The sequence below is a fragment of the Thalassophryne amazonica genome, chromosome 4 (genome assembly GCF_902500255.1).
Source record: "Thalassophryne amazonica chromosome 4, fThaAma1.1, whole genome shotgun sequence".
Taxonomy (NCBI): Eukaryota; Metazoa; Chordata; class Actinopteri; order Batrachoidiformes; family Batrachoididae; genus Thalassophryne; species Thalassophryne amazonica.
Genome location: NC_047106.1, coordinates 5961097 through 5979693, shown reverse-complemented (window position 1 = coordinate 5979693; position 18597 = coordinate 5961097). Strand labels below are relative to the sequence as shown.

Sequence of the window (18597 nt, the reverse complement as noted above, 5' to 3'; positions counted from 1 at the left end):
GGAAAACAAAGAGCTGAGCCGCGGAATGGCTTTGAGATTGCGCCGACAGACTATTGTTGAGTGCTTTAAACGACAGTATGATGCTTCAGACTGGCACCTTTTTTTTTTTTTCCTTCCTCCATGTGCCCGTCACTCATTCAGCACTGCTGTTATCACGGCTGTCAGGCCCGGTTTTTAAAAAAAAAGGTGCCACGTAAATGAATCTGCCCCAGATTCCACGTGGATATTTTTAGTCCCTGAAGTCCACCTTGTTACGTCTCTGCAGCGGGAAGCATTAATAGAAATAAATAAGTAATGCTGATCTTGTGAAGTTTTTCTCCTTTATTACCTCCTCGGGCCTGTTTGGGCTCTTCCTTAATAAGATGAACCGCACCGTCGCAGCGCTGCTGTTCCGTGACGGTTCATCCACGTGCTTCCTGCAAATGGGTTCATTAGCCTTTTCACTTCATCACATTATTCATCATTTATTAATCCGTAGCCTGGCGCCACCCATCTCCCCCTCACGCTCTCCTTTTACATTTTCAGAGTCATTACAGAAATGGGATTACTTCACAGCCACTCGGTTGCATAGCTGAAGGTGCGAGGCAGTCACTGCTCGTTCTGAGCTGTTAATTGGATAGTTTGATGATGGCTGGGGCCTTAAATAACACACGGGCATTGTACTTGAAAAAAGTACCTTTTTTATTTTCTTTTATACGAGTATAGCGCCAAATCACAACATAGTTGCCTTAAAGCACTTCACACAAGTAAGGTCTAACCTTACTATCCCCCAGAGCAACAGTGGTAAGGAAAAACTCCCTCTGAGGAAGAAACCTCAAGCAGACCAGACTCAAAGTGGTGACCCTCTGCTTGGGCCATGATACAGACACAAATTACAGAACAATTCACAAAAACAAATATACAGGAAATGCTGTTGATGCACAGGACAGGAGGGTCTCCAGCACAAATACCACATCCATCTCTGGATGGAGCTGCACCTTAAACAAAGAGAAAAAACAGAATCAGGCATCAGAAAGACAAATACAGTATAATTTGTCAGCATTAAACAACAAGAAAAACAGAAGAAATACTAAGGTGATCGCCGGCCACTAGCCCTAAACTTCACTAAAAGACCCAGAATTTAGGTGAAGTTGAGGCCTCGGCCCACTCCAATTATTAATAACATGAATTAAGAGTAAAAAGCGTAAAACAAAACTGTACCAGTATGCTTGCCATATGAAAGGGAAAATAAGTGCGTCTTAAGTCTGGACTTGAAAGTTTCCGCAGAATCTGATTGTTTTATTGACGCAGGGAGATCATTCCACAGAACAGGGGCATGATAAGAGAAAGCTCTGTGACCCGCAGACTTCTTATTCACCCTAGGGACACAAAGTAGTCCTGCACCCTGAGAACGTAAAGCCCGGACCGGTACGTAAGATTTAATTAGGTCAGCTAGGTAGGGAGGTGCCAGTCCATGAATAATTTTATAGGTTAGTAGCAGAACATTAAAATCTGATCTCACTGGGACGGGAAGCCAGTGAAGAGACGCCAAAATGGGTGTAATGTGGTCAAACTTTCTGCTTCGTGTCAAAAGTCTAGCTGCAGCATTCTGAACCAATTGGAGAGCCCTAATGCTAGACTGCAGTAAACCAGAAAATAGAACATTGCAGTAGTCCAATCTAGAAGAGATGAACGCGTGGATCAGGGTCTCAGCATCAGCCATAGACAGGATGGGACAAATCTTAGCTATATTTCGCAGGTGGAAGAAAGCAGTCCTAGTAGTATTTCTAATATGGAGACCAAAGGACAATGAAGGATCAAAAATTACCCCAAGGTTCCTCACTTTGTCAATATGATGTATGACACACGAGCCTAGGCTGAGTGTTAACTGGTCAAATTGATGCCGATGTCTCACTGGACCAAGAACCATCATTTCAGTCTTTTCAGAGTTTAAAAGTAGGAAGTTTCTAGACATCCAACTTCTCACTGCTGCAAGGCAGCTTTCTAAGGATTTTTTGTGAACGAGATTACCAGTAGTTATCGGCATATATAACTGAGTATCATCTGCATAGCAGTGAAAGGTAATCCCAAAACACCGCAATATGTGCCCAAGCGGTGCTATATAAAGGGAGAAAAGCAGGGAGCCTAAGACAGACCCCTGAGGAACCCCAAATTTCATGTCACTAAGGTTAGAGGTAGTGTTACTGTACAAAACACAGTGAGAACGAGTGGTCAAGTATGACATCAGCCATGCAAGGGCACTCCCAGTAATCCCAAAATGATTTTCCAGCCTATCAAGTAGAATATGATGATCCAATGTATTAAATGCACCACTGAGATCTAACAGCAACAGAACCGTAGTGGTGTCCGAATCCATTGTAAGCAGAAGATCATTCACCACTTTAGTGAGAGCCATCTCTGTGGAATGATATTTTCTAAAAGCAGACTGCAGCGACTCAAAGAGATTATTCTCAGTAAGATAGTCTACAAGCTGCTGTGACACCACTTTTTCCAGAATTTTAGAGCAAAATGATAGATTTGATATCGGCCGATAGTTTTTCAATACACTAGGGTCAAGATTAGGTTTCTTAACTAATGGTTTAATCACTGTAGATTTGAAACATTTAGGAACAGATCCAGAAGTTGAAGAAAGATTAATCATTTCCAGCACAATCGGCCCAAGAGTGGGCCACAGGTCCTTACACAGTTTTGTTGGTATAGGATCAAATAAACAGGTTGTGCTTTTTATTGACATTACGAGTTTCGTCAGCATGTCGAAAGAGATACCATAAAATTCTGTAAATCTAGGTAATACCTCAGTAGTGGCACCCACCTCAATAGCATGGTGTAGTGGCTGGGTTAAGGCATGCTGGGATATGTTCAACCTAATGTCATCTATTTTCTTCTCAAAGTAATCCAGGAAATCTTGTGCTGTAAAAGGAGAGCGAACTACAGGTGGTTGTTCATGAATAAGTGTTGCCACCGTGTCAAACAAGAACTTTGAGTTATGCTTGTTTTTGTTGATCACATCAGAGTAATAAGTCCGTTTGTGGCCATGCTTATAGTCTAAGATAGCATCACGCCACGCAAGGTGGAATACTTCTAATTTTGAACCACGCTATTTCCGTTCTAGACCTCTTGCTTTATGCTTGAGGTCACGCAGGTAATCATTGAACCAAGGTGACTGTGATTTGGGAGTGCGGTTTCAACACAGGTGGTGCAATCATGTCGAGTGTAGTTTTGAGCACTGAGTTTAAACTATCCACAAGTCTGTCTACTGACTGGGTATTTGTCAAAAGTGAGGCTAAGACATCAGGCAGTCTAGCTTCTAGTTCAGTCTTAGTTGAGGAGTTGACGCATTGCCGTAATGATAAATAAGGTTGTTGTTCCACTAAACACGGCAGCGAAACTGTAAACTTAATAAGTGAGTGATCAGACACCACTGATGTAAGAGGCATGATGTCAATATTCGTGACAGCAATACTACGTGCGAGAACCAGATCCAGGGTATTTCCACTAATGTGCGCCAAATCCCGAATGGATTGCCGAAATCCTAATGCCTCCACAATTTCCATAAATGATTTGCAGAGGGGATCGGAAGGCTTATTTATATGAACGTTAAAGTCACCAATGATCAGAATGTTATCTGCTCTCGTTGACAAGTTAGAAATGAATGCACCAAATTCATCTAAGAATTCAGAATATGGGCCCGGAGGCCTATATACAGTGACAAAGTAATAGGACTTGAAAGTCTCCACAGAATCTGATTGTTTTATTGATGCAGGGAGATCATGCCACAGAACAGGGGCACGATAAGAGAAATCTCTGTGACCCACAGACTTTTTATTCACCCTCGGAACACAAAGTAGTCCTGCACCCTGAGAACGTAAAGCCCAGGCCGGTACATAAGGTTTAATTAGGTCAGCTAGGTAGGGAGGTGCCAGTCCATGAACAATTTTATAGACTAGTAGCAGAACCTCAAAAAATCTGATCTCACTGGGACAGGAAGCCAGTGAAGAGACACCAAAATGGGTGTAATGTGGTCAAACTTTCTGCTTCGTGTCAAAAGTCTGGCTGCAGCATTTTGAACCAGTTGGAGACCCCTAATGCTAGACTGCGGCAAACCAGAAAATAGAACATTGTAGTAGTCCAATCTAGAAGAGAAAATGCATGGATCAGGGTCTCAGCATCAGCCTTAGACTGGATGGGACGAATCTTCGCTATATTTAGCAGGTGAAAGAAAGCAGTCCTAGTAATATTTCTAATGTGGAGGTCAAAGGACAATGTAGGATCAAAAATTTCTCCAAGTTTCCTAACTTTGTCAGTGTGACGTATGACACACGAGCCTAGGCTAAGCATTAACTGGTCAAATTGACGCCGATGTCTCACTGGACCAAGAACTATCATTTCAGTCTTATCAGAGTTTAAAAGTAGGAAGTTTCTAGACATCCAGCTTCTCACTGATGCAAGGCAATCTTCTAAGGATTTTATGTGAATAAGATTACCAGCAGTTATCAGCATATGTAACTGAGTATCATCAGCAAATCAGTGAAAGGTAATCCCAAAATGCCACAATATGTGCCCAAGGGGTGCTGTATAAAGGACGAAAAGCAGGGGGCCTGAGACGGACCCCTGTGGAACCCCAAATTTCATGTCACTAAGGTTAGAGCCTTAAAATGAGAATAACTGAAAGTACAGTAAAATGTAGAAAATAGCTCGACCTCAGAGATTTTGTTTCTCCGTCCGTGTGGTAGTTGAATTCCATGAAGCACAGAGCGGCAGGAGGTGAAATCCAGTTGTAGTCGCAGCATTGATCGCACGGGGATGTGAGAGTCTTTTTGCTATGTGGCGGGCAGCGTGTCACATGATGGAACCTGTCAGTCGTACCTTTCCCGGTGGGGAGGAACTGTTTCCCAAAGCACTGAGGAGGAATAGGGCAGCACAGTCTTGTTTGAACCCTGCGTGATATCGCGGGATTTGACCACTTATGGGGACAGCCACTCCCATTGTGCAGTATATACACAGCATAAGTTCACATGGAAAAATGGTGCACTGTTTTCAGTAGCAATCATTGAAAGATAAAGATAAACTTTATTGATCTCACAGAGGAGAAACTCACGTTACGTCAGCTCTTAAAAACACACACAAGGTGGGTGCAAGTAGAGGAAAATGTTCATCGAACAGCATGTGCGAGGATAAGCAATAATAATAATACTTGTAACAGTACAAGACATAAAAAAAATGAGGTAGAAATAGAATATATATATATATATATGATTGGGATTGAAAAGGAGATAGGAGCATCTTCTTTACAACATGTGAAATGGAGTTTAGATGTGGTAAGGTGACATTACTGCTGGGATTTGTAAACGAGTTGTTACTGCACATGATTTGTGGACATATTATTGCATGTGGTTATTTCACAGTGTTATTGTACAGTCTGACAGCAGCAGGGAGGAACGACCTGCGGTATCATTCCTTCTTGCACTGAGGGTGCCTCAGCCTGTCGCTGAACGAGCTGCTCAGCTCCACTACAGTCCGGTGCAGAGGGTGATAGTTGTTGTTCATGATGCATTTGAACTTGGTTAACACCCTCCTCTCAGCCACCTCCTCCAGAGACTCCAGAGGACAGCCCAGGACAGAGCTGGACTTCCTGACCAGCTTGTTCAGTCTCTTTCTCTTCCGCTCTGTGCTGCCCGGGGCCCAACAGACGACAGCTACAACAGAGTCGTAGAAGGTCTTAAGTAGAGGCCTGCTCACTCCAAAGGATCTCGCTTGTGAAGTAGTCGTGAAAAGTGTTATTTTTTTTTCCTTTTCGGTTCCCAGTGGGGAAGGGAACATGAGGTGAATGGGAGACGTCGTGTCAGTAAATGTTAGCCTAAACAGCAAACCAGAGTAGCTGCAGTCTCTCGCGTGTACAAACGCCTCAACACGATTGAGCTCCAGGTCATAAACAGGCCACAATACATGTCCACTTTCTGCATCGTCACTTTTCTTTGCATTTTCACTTTAGCTTGTTTTTTTCCCTGGAAGTAGAGAAATTACATCTTTTTTTGACCCCTTTAGTGCCCGCCCTCAAGCAAGACTGTGGTGCCCAATTCAGAACTCTGGTGGTGCCCCCCCTCCCCCTCCCCAAATCAGTGTTCAGATATTCTGGGTTGCCAGTTTCCTTTGAATGCAGCATTTTCTTTACCTCAAATTCGGCTTCACAAGGTTATTTTACAAAATATAACCTCGTGAAAAATGTCAGATTAAATCAAATGCTCTCTTCTGTATATCTTTTTTTGTTTGTTTTGTCCTGTTTGCAATTATATCTGAGGGTTGAAGTGCGACCCAGCTGTCATCTGAGTTTTATTTTCATCTCTGTTTGAAGTTTTTATTTTATATTTTTTCTCTTTGTGATGTCGTACAGCTGGAAGAGCAGCTGAGTCGCCTGCAGAGAGAAAAGAATGACATCCAGTCCAGGATGGAGGAGGACCAGGAGGACTTGAACGAGCTGATGAAGAAACACAAAGCTGCTGTGGCTCAGGTGTCCATCCCCTCTCTCTCTCACACACACACACACACACACACACACAGGCTGATGATTACATGTGTCAGTGAGAAAATTGTAGTGAGGGTCTGAAAATCTTCAGAAAAACAGTTTTTAATCCAGCCAGCATTTTAAATAATCAATAAAAGCATTTCCTGTGTGACAGACGAGAGACAAACGCACGTTAACGTTGACCGCTGCATCATGACAAAACAACCATAAAATGTCAGAGTGGAGCTTTGCTTTGATGTGTTTTAACACGTACTTTGGGTGTTGCTGAAAAGCGTTAACGTGGCGCTAAATGCACGTGGCGTAAAAGCGCTGATGGAATGAGGTGCGATCGGGCTCCAAATGAATCCAAAGATTCATTTGTTATGCCGAAACAAAATATTTCACACAACTCGCATTCAGATGACGTTAACGGACGCCCTCTCACCAGCCCAGAACGCCCGCCCGCCTGATTTATCATTTTAAAATCAGTCATATGTAAGTAATAATAATAGTAATAATCATAGATAAATACAGGGGCCATTGGGGGGAAAACAGCCCAACGTTTGATGAAGAAATTCTTTTTTAATGTCATGGTTCTTAGAATAATATGATGATGATGATGTGAGAGAGGTAGCCAGTCTGGTCTGTAAGTATTTGAACAGTGATGATTCCTTTAATTTTAATTTTGTCTGTGCTAGAGCTCGACTGATAAATCGGCAAGTCGATGCAGTCAACCAATAGGAGCGCCTCGCAGACTAATCACTATCAGCGTTTATAAGGGCTAATAAATTACAAAAAAATAAACTGTCAGCCTGAAGATTCATTCCATAGTTTGTCCACCAGAGGGCGCACTGCAGCTCCCCTAGTAACACAGTTTTGTGGAACAATTTGCTGACAGAAGACAGGGCAACATAAAATCACCTGTTCATGGTAAGTTGCCAGTCATCATATGAAATACACATTTTAAACAATAACTAACTGTTAAAATGTAAAAGGCCGCCTTCGTTATAAAACATTCACAATATAAATGTCATATTTTAAAATTTTGTTTAAAGTGCTACAGATGTGATATTTTAATCAACTTTTTCTATTTTTATCGATACCAGTGCTATTTATCTAAAAATGACATTTTCTGGTATTCTTCAAACTCTGTTCATGTCAATAAAACAAGTTTAATTTCAAACTGTATTATGTCATGATTTCTCAGTGAGAATTCATTATAAAAACTACACCAAATATTTGGTGAAATTTTTGTGCTATGTGTTTATGAAAAAATATTGGTCAACATATCGTATTTTAGAATCAACAACATATTGAAATCGGTATCGGCCTTAAAAATCCTGTATCGGTCGCACTGTATCGGTCCGTACACCGTCGCAGTGAGATGAAATGAAATAACTGGAATGTTCTTATTTGAGAAAAATATCACATTAAGCGTTCATGAATTACAGCCGCTTTCCAAGTCAAAGGAGAATTTCAGGTTCGTCTTGATCTTATTTCATCAGACAAGCTGGAGGTTCTTTGTTCGATTGACCACGCCCACTTGTTTGTTAATAACGCATCCTGCAGCTGACGGTCTGAATGCTGTAACTCAGAACATGAACGTTCTGCAGAGCGTGGTGTCGTTCCACTTCAGGCTCACTCATCTTTTGCTTCTTTTCTGGTTTTGTTTCTGGTTTTAGTCTGCGCAGAACTTGGCTCACATCAGTGACCTCCAGGCCCAGCTGGAGGAGGCCCTCAAGGAGAAGCAGGAAGTGCAGGAGAAGGTTGGTGGACTCTGAGTTAAATCTGCTGTCTGTGAATCCTAAGAGCATAAACTGAGCTGCAGTTTATTTATTTATATATTTATTTATTTATTTGTTTGTTGTTTGTTAATTGTCAGTTCTAAAAATCCGATGGCGTCAGAATCACTAATTTATCCAAAAACGTGTTGGGTGTTTTCCCACCTCCTCTGAGTCACCAGGTAGACCAGCAACCACAGTGCCACGCTGATCTAAAACAGCATTTTCAAAAATGGACCCAGTTTGCTGTAAACTTGAGGTGAAGATGGAGAATTGTGAGGTTATGTGAAAGGAGGAAATAATTATTAGGGCCCGAGTAGGACAAAGTCCTACGAGGACCCTGTTGTAATTGTGTTGTTTATTATTATTGGGAATTTATTATCATTATTATGACTTTTCAAGCCCCAATTTCGGCCCTTTCCCATGTTCAAAAACTCACCAAACTTTGCAAAGTCGTTCGGCTGGATCCGAAATTCGATATTTTGGGGGTCGCGCACATGCTCTCGGTGAAATGGCAAAATAGCACCCCCTACAAAAAAAAGCTTCCCCATTGGGGTTTTTTGTTGTAGCCTCACGAAATTAGGTACACATATTTACCATGCTGGGATGCACAAAAAAAGTCTCTTAACATTGTGGTGAAATTTCGACAGAAAGTCGGCCATTTTGATTTTATGTTTAGATTTTGAGGTAATTTTTGCCCGGGGAGGCGGTGGCATGGACACGAAGGCCCATATATGACTGCTTTCAGTCCTAGTTTCTTCTTGTATTCTTGCTAAAAGAATCTTGTTCCAACTCAGTTGATCCTCAATATGAGGTATATGAAATATCTGGAACACGTGGAACCGTAGACCGATGGTCAATAACGAGACGACTCGGAGACATGAAATCAAAACTGTTTTGTCTGTTTGCAGCAATGTTGATATTTTTGGAGAAATTTTATTTTAATCAACAGGCAAAGTGTTTACAGGCATTACTTTGTTTATTGTTATTATTAATATTATTCTTCTTATTTATTTTTTTTAGGAAAACTACATGTTGTATAACTAACAGAGAAAAATTGGTTTAGAGAAATCTCTGTCATCAAACATCCAAACAGTCAGTCTTATAAGACAAACACATGCTTTTTGATGTTTTATGAGTGTGTTTCGGAGGCGGTGTCAAAGACCGAACGGTCCATGCCTAAAAATCGGTCCACCCACCTTCACTGCGCATGCATCATTTCTGACCACAGCAGCACGTCTGAGACGGCGTCTCTTAACCCAAAGCGATCAAATGGATTAATGTGTTTATCAACCATCAGATGACAAAGTAAAACTTCTTAAATCATTCTAAAGTCAGTTTTAAACAGAAACAATTCAGTTTTAAGCAGAAACAAGGTGAAACTTTGTGATGCTTTGAAATGACTGGTGCACAGTAAACGCATCAGCTAGCAGCTCATGTTGCCACAACACTCTGATCACTTCATCTGTCTTTTATGATGAAATAATGCTGAATTTATGTGGAAATGATTGTTGTACAAATGCTTAAGATGTCTGTCACTCAGATAGATGATGAATGGAGGCAGTTTGAAGAGAAACGAGGTGATAATCAGTGAACCGCGGCCGATGACGGATGCGCAGTGAAAGCAGGACCGATTTAGGGGGGACTGTTCGGTCGGCAACAGCGGCAATAAATAAAACTAATCGAAAACCAGTGTTCAACCAGTGTTCTAATCAGTGTTCAGTTTAATTTATTTATACAGCCTCATATCACAGCATGTCCTTTGACCTGTGAATTATTCTCCGGTGCAACTTGTATACAGAAGAATAGCGTGTTCAGTCAGTCAGACTGGCTTGATGACAATTGCCTGATGCTTAACACAACTAAAACAGTTTGTATGACATTTTCAAAAAGACCAGTAGAGAACAGTCTCAACGTGTCGATAGGTGGAGAGGTACTTGAAACGGTATCCCATTTCAAGTACCTTGGAATCATCTTGAACTCTAATCTTTCCTTCAAAAAACGTGAAAAAAGTTGTCAACACTGTAAAATTTAACCTTCAAAACTTTAAACAAATCTGGCTTTGTATTTCGACTGATGCTGCTAGATCGTACCTCCATTGTATGATCCTGTCTCATATTGAATATTGCTGCACAACATGGTCATTTGCTGGTATGACAGTACTAAAACCTTTAGAGCAACTTTATAAAAAAGCCAACAAAGTGTTTGCTAAAAAGCCATATTCCACTCATTACTGTGAAATTCTGGATAAATACCATCTTGTAAGTTTTAACAACTTTATAATGTTTAAGCGTGCTTGTGTCATCTACAAAACTCTCCATGGCCTAGCCCCACCTCCTCTGGAGGAATTTATTAGACATAGAGATCCTAACCAGGCCTCTACTGGTGGTTGGCTCTCACTGCGGTATTGTATCACTTCCTGTTCCGGATCACAGCAGTGTTTTTCTGTATCTGTTAGCTGTTTAATCTGCGCAGTTAGATTGATCTAGATAACTAGATAACGATTTGTTTCACAGTGTAATCTTCACGTGCCTTAACTAAAGCACTCCCTCTGCTGAATCACCTCTAAATTATTTACACATTCACTTCGTGTGTTTTTAGGAATCCGCTAGCTTAGCGCAGCTACTAGCTCTTAGCCGTTTTAGCATGGCGGCTTCTCCTGTCTCTCCCGCACGTTTCTGCTCTGGGTGTGAAATGTTTAGTTATTTCTCGGCCTCCTTTAGCAGTAATGGTACTTGTAATAAGTGTAGCTTATTCGTAGCTTTGGAGGCCAGGCTGGGCAAATTGGAGACTCGGCTCCGCACCTTGGAAAATCCTACAGCTAGCCAGGCCCCTGTAGTCAGTGCGGACCAAGGTAGCTTAGCCGCCGTTAGTTCCCCTCCGGCAGATCCCGAGCAGCCGGGAAAGCAGGCCGACTGGGTGACTGTGAGGAGGAAGCGTAGCCCTAAACAGAAGCCCCGTGTACACCGCCAATCCGTTCACATTTCTAACTGTTTTTCCCCACTCAACGACACACCCGCCGAGGATCAAACTCTGGTTATTGGTGACTCTGTTTTGAGAAATGTGAAGTTAGCGACACCAGCAACCATAGTCAATTGTCTTCCGGGGGCCAGAGCAGGCGACATTGAAGGAAATTTGAAACTGCTGGCTAAGGCTAAGCGTAAACTTGGTAAGATTGTAATTCGGCAGTAATGACACCCGGTTACGCCAATCGGAGGTCACTAAAATTAACATTGAATTGGTGTGTAACTTTGCAAAAACAATGTCGGACTCTGTAGTTTTCTCTGGGCCCCTCCCCAATCGGACCGGGAGTGACATGTTTAGCCGCATGTTCTCCTTGAATTGCTGGCTGTCTGAGTGGTGTCCAAAAAATGAGGTGGGCTTCATAGATAATTGGCAAAGCTTCTGGGGAAAACCTGGTCTTGTTAGGAGAGATGGCATCCATCCCACTTTGGATGGAGCAGCTCTCATTTCTAGAAATCTGGCCAATTTTCTTAAATCCTCCAAACCGTGACTATCCAGGGTTGGGACCAGGAAGCAGAGTTGTAGTCTTACACACCTCTCTGCAGCTTCTCTCCCCCTGCCATCCCCTCATTACCCCATCCCTAGAGACGGTGCCTGCTCCCAGACCACTAATAACCAGTAAAAATCTATTTAAGCATAAAAATTCAAAAAGAAAAAATAATATAGCACCTTCAACTGCACCACAGACTAAAACAGTTAAATGTGGTCTATTAAACATTAGATCTCTCTCTTCTAAGTCCCTGTTAGTAAATGATATAATAATTGATCAACATATTGATTTATTCTGCCTTACAGAAACCTTGTTACAGCAGGATGGATATGTTAGTTTAAATGAGCCAACACCCCCGAGTCACACTAACTGCCAGAACGCTCGTAGCACGGGCCGAGGCGGAGGATTAGCAGCAATCTTCCATTCCAGCTTATTAATCAAAAACCCAGACAGAGCTTTAATTCATTTGAAAGCTTGACTCTTAGTCTTGTCCATCCAAACTGGAAGTCCCAAAAAACAGTTTTATTTGTTATTACCTATCGTCCACCTGGTCGTTACTGTGAGTTTCTCTGTGAATTTTCAGACCTTTTGTCTGACTTAGTGCTTAGCTCAGATAAGATAATTATAGTGGGCGATTTTAACATCCACACAGATGCTGAGAATGACAGCCTCAACACTGCATTTAATCTATTATTAGACTCAATTTGCTTTGCTCAAAATGTAAATGAGTCTACCCACCACTTTAATCATATCTTAGATCTTGTTCTGACTTATGGTATGGAAATTGAAGACTTAACAGTATTCCCTGAAAACTCCCTTCTGTCTGATCATTTCTTAATAACATTTACTCTGATGGACTACCCAGCAGTGGGGAATAAGTTTCATTACACTAGAAGTCTTTCAGAAAGTGCTGTAACTAGGTTTAAGGATATGATTCCTTCTTTATGTTCTCTAATGCCATATACCAACACAGGGCAGAGTAGCTACCTAAACTCTGTAAGTGAGATAGAGTATCTCGTCTGTAGTTTTACATCCTCATTGAAGACAACTTTGGATGCTGTAGCTCCTCTGAAAAAGAGAGCCTTAAATCAGAAGTGCCTGACTCCGTGGTATAACTCACAAACTCGCAGCTTAAAGCAGATAACCCGTAAGTTGGAGAGGAAATGGCGTCTCATTAATTTAGAAGATCTTCACTTAGCCTGGAAAAAGAGTCTGTTGCTCTATAAAAAAGCCCTCCGTAAAGCTAGGACATCTTAGTTAGTTACTTCATCCAAACCATCAACATGTCTATTAGACCCCATTCCTACCAGGCTGCTCAAGGAAGCCCTACCATTAATTAATGCTTCGGTCTTAAATATGATCAATCTATCTTTATTAGTTGGCTATGTACCACAGGCTTTTAAGGTGGCAGTAATTAAACCATTACTTAAAATGCCATCACTTGACCCAGCTATCTTAGCTAATTATAGGCCAATCTCCAACCTTCCTTTTCTCTCAAAAAAAGGGGTCTGTGAGGTGCCCCTCACACGAACTGCCACAGGACAACACACCATCTCTGTGAAGGGTTGTACAAACTGGAACAGCCTTCCAACATGGATACGAGACTGTCCCACCCTGAGTGCTTTTAAAAATGAGCTTAAAAAATGTCTCAAAAACAATCAAACCTGTCAACACAGGTGAGATGTATTGTAGATAATCTCATGTTTTGTTTTAATTTATTTATTGTAATTATTTGTTGTGTGTCTGAGGACTACAGATGGACAGTAGCTTTTAGCTAAATCTGGCATATTTACACTAAGGCATGAAAATGTACAAAGTGTTCATTAATGTGCATTGTCCTCATCAAATAAACAATAAATAAATAAAATAAATAAATAATAACAATGACAGTAACTGTTTATAATGGGCTTTGCCAGGAATCTTTAATTTGATCCCAAATTAAAGAGATGATTTTAAAAAAATAGATTCTGTTTCCAGCTTTGTTTCATCTGACAATTTCTTTTGTCCAACATGTAGAAAATACTGTCCAATATATTGTCAGTCACACATTTATTTGTCCTAATGTCACACACCACAAGCTCTAAGGGCTTCATGCATAACTCCACTGTTCACTGCTCCATTGACTATTTCTTTTGTCCAAACTACATCAAATAAATGGACTGCATTTATATAGCACTTTTCCATCTGCATCAGACACTCAAAGCGCTTTACACATCAATGCTTCACATTCACCCCAGTGTCAGGCTGCTGCCATGCAAGGCGCCCACTGCACCCCGGGAGCACCCTTGTGAAAGAGTTCTCAATCTCAATGGGTCTTTTATCTTAAAGGTTTAATAAATTTATGTGAAAAGCGCTACCTGACTAACAGGTAAGGTTTCATCACATGCACCATCCATCAGAAATATGGTTCGTGCATATTTGGAGAAAAAGCAAAGTGCAAATTATGTTTATAAAACTTATTTATCAAATAACACCCAATATGTTGTCCAGAGCACGTTTATTTGTCCATCTGGCTTATTTTTGGAATTTAACAATCCTTATATTAAGTAACACAACAGGCTGTGTTGTGCACATGTGCCTCACTGTGTCCTTTGTTAAACTCACCCAAAGGGAAACACTGTGTTTGAAATGAGTTCAACACAGGCAAAATATGCAACTTATACTCCACATACGGTTATCTTTTTGGGTATTTTTTGCTGACAGATGGACACGGAGTCCTCTTTGGTTGCTGTTCTTGAAGTCCACTGTTCCTTTCTGCTAAGTTTGTGGAGTTTCTATTAGTGTCATGTTTGATAAATTCGGCACAGTTTTGACTTTGTGTTATTCTTGACAAATACAACCCTTGATTTAATTGATGTGTCACTCAAGTAAAACTGACTCTGGCGACGTGCAACACAGATGGTCAACTTCTGACACTGACAAGCAATAACGCTGAACATGCTCATGCTGTCATCTTTGCTTTGCATGACTTCTTTTGCCAGCAGCGACTCTGAGCCAAGAACAGTGAGATTAGACCGGAATAGCTGTAACACCACATGTAGCTTAATCCGGCACACGTCCAGGATTCTCCCACACAGTGATGCTCATCTGAGGCCTTCCAGCCAAAAGTTGTAAGAGCTGATGTGCCTCCTCCCTCACAACACCCAAGGTCGCTCCCACTGCATCTCCCGCTTCACACGAAGGAAGCAAAGACATTCCAACTACCGTTTTCAGTCAATGAGTTCAAAGGGATGACGTCCCAAAAGGCACAAATTTATGAACGTAAGAATCCGACCGTACAATGAGGTAATAATCGTGTCTGTGTGCTGTGACGTGCAGCTGCAAGCCCTCCAGTGCCAGCTGGACTTCCAGGAGCAGTCCATGGTGGAGAAATCCCTCGTCAGCCGGCAAGAAGCCAAAATACGCGAGCTGGAGAGCAAGCTGGAGTTTGAGAAGACGCAGGTCAAACGCCTGGAGGTGAGAGCCAATCGCAGGTGCTGTGGGTGTCTGGGAAACATTAGATGAGGGGCTGGTGGGCGGGTGGAGGTGGAATACACCACGCAGGTCAGAGATCAGTTTTCTGAATTCATAATGGCGGGCTCTGGCGCGGCGCTTCTTTAAGCTTTCAGAGCACAGTCAGACATCACCCAGCTTCTGTTTTGGTGACAGATTCATTTGTTATTCTGTCATTTTCAAATTAATTTCTGATATTGCCGGAGACAGAAAGCAGCAGTGAAGGATAAAGGTTACATCTGCACGCTCCGAGGGAGAAATTGAAATCCTATCTCACCCACTGATGATACGACCCTGTGTACAATTTCCCAGCTTCACTTTAGTAATTACTGTCTGTACAGCGTGCGCACTTCAAGGTTCATACATGTGTATATAATGAGTTTTTCATAATGATTTCTCTGTGTACAGTGCTGTTGTGGTATTTGAAATGAACACTGCAGGTTTTCACTTTGGTTTCCCCATTTATTGATTCTCAACATCATTAAAAAGTGCAGGAACTGAATATTACAGGTTCGCCAGAGAAGCGTCGTAATCACAGCTGGAGGTGGCGCAGCTCAGTCGATACAGCCGCGAGGAGGCAGAGGGCGATGCCCACTCAGCACCTGAAATACGGACACGGCCAGCAGCTAGCGTGTTGGCTAGCTCGCCAACCAAGCGTGCTGTTCACAGCCGATGCAAAGATGGATAACAAGCTGGCGGCAGGTTTAAGAGGGCGTTAATGTCGTGTTGCGCTCACCTTTTCAGACCCCGCTGTGTCATGTTTGTGCTGCACCTCCCTGATCCATTATTTATACAGATAAGCTCACTAGTTGTTAACACTGCATTTAGTAATAAAAAGTAATAAAAATTAAAGCTGGCTAAAGAAAAGAGTCACAGTGCAGTGTTAGCGATAAAGAGATTAAATTGTGTCTCTTAAGTGTTGTTTAGTGTTGAAGCCGTGACTCTCAAGCTTCGGCAAAAGCTTCATTACTCGAAGCAATGTAGTAATGTCTTCTCGCTGCTTCGTTAGACGTCTCTGCAGTAGCTTATCACAACAACATCTACTGGTCAGCTAATTTGTATTTCTTTTCAGATTTGTGCAGAAAAGGACAAAACTGAGTACTATTGTCCTGTTGCAGTATGTTTGATACATTGAGACAAATTGCTGACTTTAAAGGTTTCTGTACGACTTCAGTCCAATGGGACGTTACATCAGTGTCTTCTGGTAAAGTGTTTGCAGCAGATGTTTACTTTGAGGGAATCGCTGATGTCTCTCATCCAGCTGCTTCCTTCACCACAGCGCGGATTTAGTTGATGACTTGTGCCTGTGTGTGGTGCCGTGCAGGCCGTTGTAGCACGCCTGAAGGAGAACGTGGAGAAGCTGACCGAGGAACGAGATCAGTGCAGCAGCAGCGAGAACCGTGAGAAGGAGCAGAACAAGCGGCTGCACAGGCAGATCCGTGACATGAAAGAGGAGATGGGTGAGCTGGGCAAAAAAGAAGCTGAGGCCAGTCGCAAAAAACACGAGCTGGTAAGGAGCCGACCAATAAAACGACATCTGCTTGGGCTGAATATTACAGAGGAAATGTTTAATTGTACGTTTTCTGACAAACTGTTGTTGTTATTTCACATTTATTATTTCATCGTACAAGATACAAGATTTAATTTCTTTACTCTTTTCCATCATGCACATAAGTGCCGTATAGCAGAAGAACCACATTCTCTGCTGTGCAGTTTTTATTTTTAAACTGTGCTCCAGTTATGTACACATTAAATTATTTTATGAGTTATACCAATAAGAAGAATGTTTTAACAGGTGTTTTGACTTGCACGGGGGGGAGGAGGGGGGTTGTTGTCTTGCCAATCAAAGCTGCACTGAAATGTTGTATTTAAAAACAACAAAAGAACTTTGCCCAGTGTGTGTAGTGTGATATCACGACATTGTGCGCACAATCCCAATGGTGATGACTGTGACTCGTGTACCGCCCACCTATATTAGAGACTGAAGTTTTTCAAAAATTGTAGTACTTTCAAATTGTGAATTTGATTAAAAATGATTAGCTGTTGATGTTAAATGATAAATACTGATCAGGCACTTTGTTTACCCAAAAAAAAATAAAAAATAAATACTTCATTGTGTCTCATGGCTAAATTACAGGAAATGGACATTGAAAGCTTGGAGGCTGCGAACCAGAGTCTACAGTCTGACCTCAAGTTAGCATTCAAACGGATTGGTGACCTCCAGGCTGCCATCGAGGACGAGATGGAGAGCGATGACAATGAAGACCTCATCAACAGGTACAGATGTACTTCTGGATTCAAACGTTGGAATTCAACTTGTTGGCCGTCAAGTAGCATCAAAAATGCGGTGCAGCTCCAAACGCCATCTCTCTCATGTTTCAGCTAAGTAGGTTTTGCTCATAAAGGAGTTTGTAGTAAAATGATCCTCGAGCACGAATTGATGCCAGATACAGTGACCTATTGACCTCCTGTGCGTCTGAAGTGAAGCATTTTTCTGTCGCCAGTAGAATGTATGTCGTGGAATGATTGCTGGTTGACTCGTGACCTCCCTACAGATGTGAAAATCACCTATAACCATCTGAATAAAACAGTTTGTTTTGAGACATAAGGACACAGATTGTTGTGAACTTTTTTCGGATGGTGATAGTTTCCACTTTGTCCTACAGTCATACTTGAAATACTGTTAGGCCTCAAACAAGGATGTTAATTTGAAAATACTTTGAGCCCAATTATGAATGTTTGAAGAAATAATAGTTTTATAGTTTTAATTCTGTAACACATTAGACCTTCATTGTGTCTTGTATCGTGTATCTTCAAAAAACAAATGCCTAGAACGTGGCAGTCAGCGGTCTCATTTTAAAAGGGTTCATTTTTATGAAAAGCTATGCCTGTATGTTGGTCGCACTGATACCTGATAGTCAAGCTGATGGACTTCGTCCCACCTCTGGTTTGAATGTTAGATGATTTTTCTTTGCAACTGTGAGAAGACAAATGGCAAAATTCAAGGTGTGGGAAAGAAAGTCTTGAAGATGACCCAGTTAATGGTCGGGATGACCGCCACGGGTCCAAATTCAGGAAATCGTTGATGTGGTGCGTTTATGAACTATACAAGGCTCCTCAAGAAAGAACAGATATAGTAGATATGATTGAACGTTTTCATACTGGGGATGAGTGTTGTTCCGTCACCTTTTGCCACAGATAAAATGCATGTTCTCACCATCTCCAAAGAAGGCCAATATTTCTGCTTCACTCATTTGTTGTACTGGCTTACAGGGGACTGGAGCCTGTCCAAGCAGTCATGGGGCGCA

General features: G+C 41.7%; 1 protein-coding gene across 5 annotated transcripts in view; it reads left to right on the top strand.

The window, feature by feature from the left end:
• The window catches only part of myo18ab (myosin XVIIIAb), a 257478-nt gene that overhangs the window by 220710 nt on the left and 18171 nt on the right, over window positions 1–18597 (top strand). For all 5 annotated transcript variants that reach the window (XM_034169042.1, XM_034169044.1, XM_034169043.1 and 2 more), the window contains 5 exons: window positions 6392–6508; window positions 8185–8268; window positions 15116–15253; window positions 16614–16799; window positions 17427–17566. In XM_034169042.1, the coding sequence (XP_034024933.1) occupies window positions 6392–6508; window positions 8185–8268; window positions 15116–15253; window positions 16614–16799; window positions 17427–17566 (665 nt within the window). The remainder of the gene's footprint in view (window positions 1–6391; window positions 6509–8184; window positions 8269–15115; window positions 15254–16613; window positions 16800–17426; window positions 17567–18597) is intronic.